The 2,586-nt window shown below is 44.8% G+C and overlaps 1 protein-coding gene across 1 annotated transcript; it reads right to left on the bottom strand.

Moving 5' to 3' along the window:
* Nucleotides 1-1,402: 1,402 nt before the first annotated feature.
* On the bottom strand, nucleotides 1,403-2,303 carry LOC125935132 (GTP:AMP phosphotransferase AK3, mitochondrial-like). The gene is given in 2 exon segments (XM_049648831.1): nucleotides 1,403-1,769; nucleotides 1,772-2,303. Coding segments are annotated over 2 exon segments (681 nt in total). The 3' UTR covers nucleotides 1,403-1,620.
* Between the last annotated feature and the right edge of the window lie 283 nt (nucleotides 2,304-2,586).

The raw sequence follows: 2,586 nt of genomic DNA, 5'->3' as shown, positions 1-2,586 counted from the left end.
TTACTGCCCACTCCTACCAGGCCACACTACATAAGCATGTGTCTTCCCAATGCCAGGCAGGAATCTAGAATAATGATTTAAAAATGGCTTGTCATGGGGCACCTGAGTGGCTCAGTCAGTTAAGTCCCCGACTTCAGCTCAGGTCATGATCTCTTGGTTCCCTGGCCTGACCCCCATGTCGGGCTCCCTGATGACAGCTCAGAACCTGGAGCCTGCTTCGGATTCTGTGTCTCCCTCTCTCTATCTGCTCCTCCCCCTTGCTCACACACACACACACACACACACACACACACACGCACGCACTCAAAAATAAATAAACATTTAAAAAAAATTTTTTTAATGGCTGGTCAGATTGCAGACACTGGCAGGATTTTTTCCCCTTAAGAGAGGATGTACGTGAATGCTCCCAGGTATCAACTTCTTTGGTCAGGAATAAAGAACTCCACCCTCAGCAAACTGAATTACTTTTCCTGGTCCTTTTTCCCTCTCATATAAAACTTTCTCATCGCTACACCTGCTTACTAATTATGGCTGCTATATTCTCAAGGAAATTTCCCACCAGGGATGCTTGATTTATTTCTATCTTCTGAGGACAAAGTATGTGTATTTTACATCGTGTTATAAGTTTTTCTTCTTATTTTTAAGTACTTTGTTATTCTTCAAGGCAGAATGATCAGGCGAACTGGCAAGCAGATCCTAAAGACACATTTCTTAACCGGAGTAATCTCTGAAAATGCAACATGTCATTTACATTTTCACTTACGAAAATTCATTCAACTCTGGTACTTATCCAAGAGCTTGTATCATAATGTCAATTTCTAACATAAGTTATATCCCTCAGTGCTCATGTATTTTCAAAAGAAAACAAGTCATATCAAAGTAATATTTTCCTAAATGTTATGTGATACATTTTTATAGCAACTTGAAAATTCTGAGTAAACTGAAAGTATGTTTAACAACAAAATAAATGCAGCTTATACAGCCACCTTATAGGTTTCTTAGTTTAAATAAGGCAACAGTAAATTTGCATTCTGTACTGAATTTATAAATCCAGCTATTTTTATCTGAATTTATACGTACAGAATTTTATAGATACAGCATCTCACAAAACCATGCCCCATGTGCTGGAAATGTGGGGTTTTTTTGGTTTTGTTGTTGTTGTTGTTGTTGTTGTTTGTTTTTTGGGTTGTTTTTTTTTTTTTTTTTTTCATCTGGCTATACAAAAGCCTCTGATTAATTAGACACTTTCTCCAAATTCATATAATGTAATTTTTTACTTTTCCAGAAAAATAGGAAACCAATCACTTTTTCCTCCTGAACAAAAGTCCTATTGCTACCAATTGCTCTTTTAATCTTGCTCCAAGAGAATTTTTTAAGCTTGGACATTTTGAATTGCGCCCCCAAAGCTGGATGAAACACACCAGGAACTCTCCAAAGACAAATTTCAGCATGAGACTCATTTGGCGGATCCTTAGAAAATAACAAAATAACATCCACAGAAATGAACTAATGTAACTTTCAAGGAATCCGTCCACGGCAGAGTACTTAGAACAAGGAACTTGTAAACGAAAAGAAGAAGAGATTCTGTTCGTCTTGCTAACTGCCAGCCAGCATGTGTCCTCATGGAATAACCGATGCTTTTGGGTCTATTTGTGGAACTTTTGTTTGCAGGAGAGCATGCATACAGGGCCAGATCTCGTTGGTCTCTGTTCCGGAGAAAGTTTCCAACACTCCCTTCTTCCGGTAATATTCCAGGACAGGTTTGGTTGGTCTTCGTAAACCTTCAGCCTCTTGATGAGCGTCTCTGGTCTATCGTCCTCACGCTGAACGAAAGGCTCACCGGTCAGATCGTCCACACCAACCACGTTGGGAGGTTTGAATTCGAGGTTGTAGACGCGCCCACTGCCTGGATGAATCCAGCGAGCGGAGAGGCGTTGCTGGATGACCTCAGAGGGCACGTTCAGGTTCAACACCAGGTGTATCTGATAAACTCTATCCAGGGCCTCAGCTTGTCGTAGTGTTCTGGGGAAACCACACAACAGCCAGCTCTCCTGGCTGAAATTTTTCAGCTCGTGAAGGGTCACCCGGGTCATGACGTCGTCCGGGATGAGCTTCCCCTGGTCCATGAAAACTTTGGCGAGCACACCGATCTCTGTGTCCCTCAGCATGTTTTCTCGGATCAGGTCCCCGCTGGAGAACTTTTTCAGCCGGAAGTGTTTGGTGATGCGCAAAGCCAGGGTGTGCTTGCCGGAGCCCGGGGCGCCGGGGATCACCGTGTGCAGGAGCCGCCCCGACGCCCCCATGGCTGCTGGGCAAGACCCGGCTACAGACGGTTGGGCCCGGGACTTGGGCCGCGTGCGCTCTGCAAGCTGCGCGCCCGGCAACGCGCTCTGGGGCCGGGGCCATGGGCGGCAGGTGCAGCTCAGTGCAGCAAGGACGCAACCCCGCAGTGCAAGCGGGGACTGCACTCTAACCAAGAGCACGTTCGTAACTTGGAAGATGGAGCCAAGAAATCCTCCTTTTCACCATGCAGGAGAAAAGATGGTAAGTAGGAAAGGAAACTCCAGGAACATGAGGTGTAGATTC

The sequence above is a fragment of the Panthera uncia genome (genome assembly GCF_023721935.1).
Source record: "Panthera uncia isolate 11264 chromosome A1 unlocalized genomic scaffold, Puncia_PCG_1.0 HiC_scaffold_17, whole genome shotgun sequence".
Classification (NCBI taxonomy): Eukaryota; Metazoa; Chordata; class Mammalia; order Carnivora; family Felidae; genus Panthera; species Panthera uncia.
This window is presented reverse-complemented; position numbering and strand designations above follow the sequence as displayed.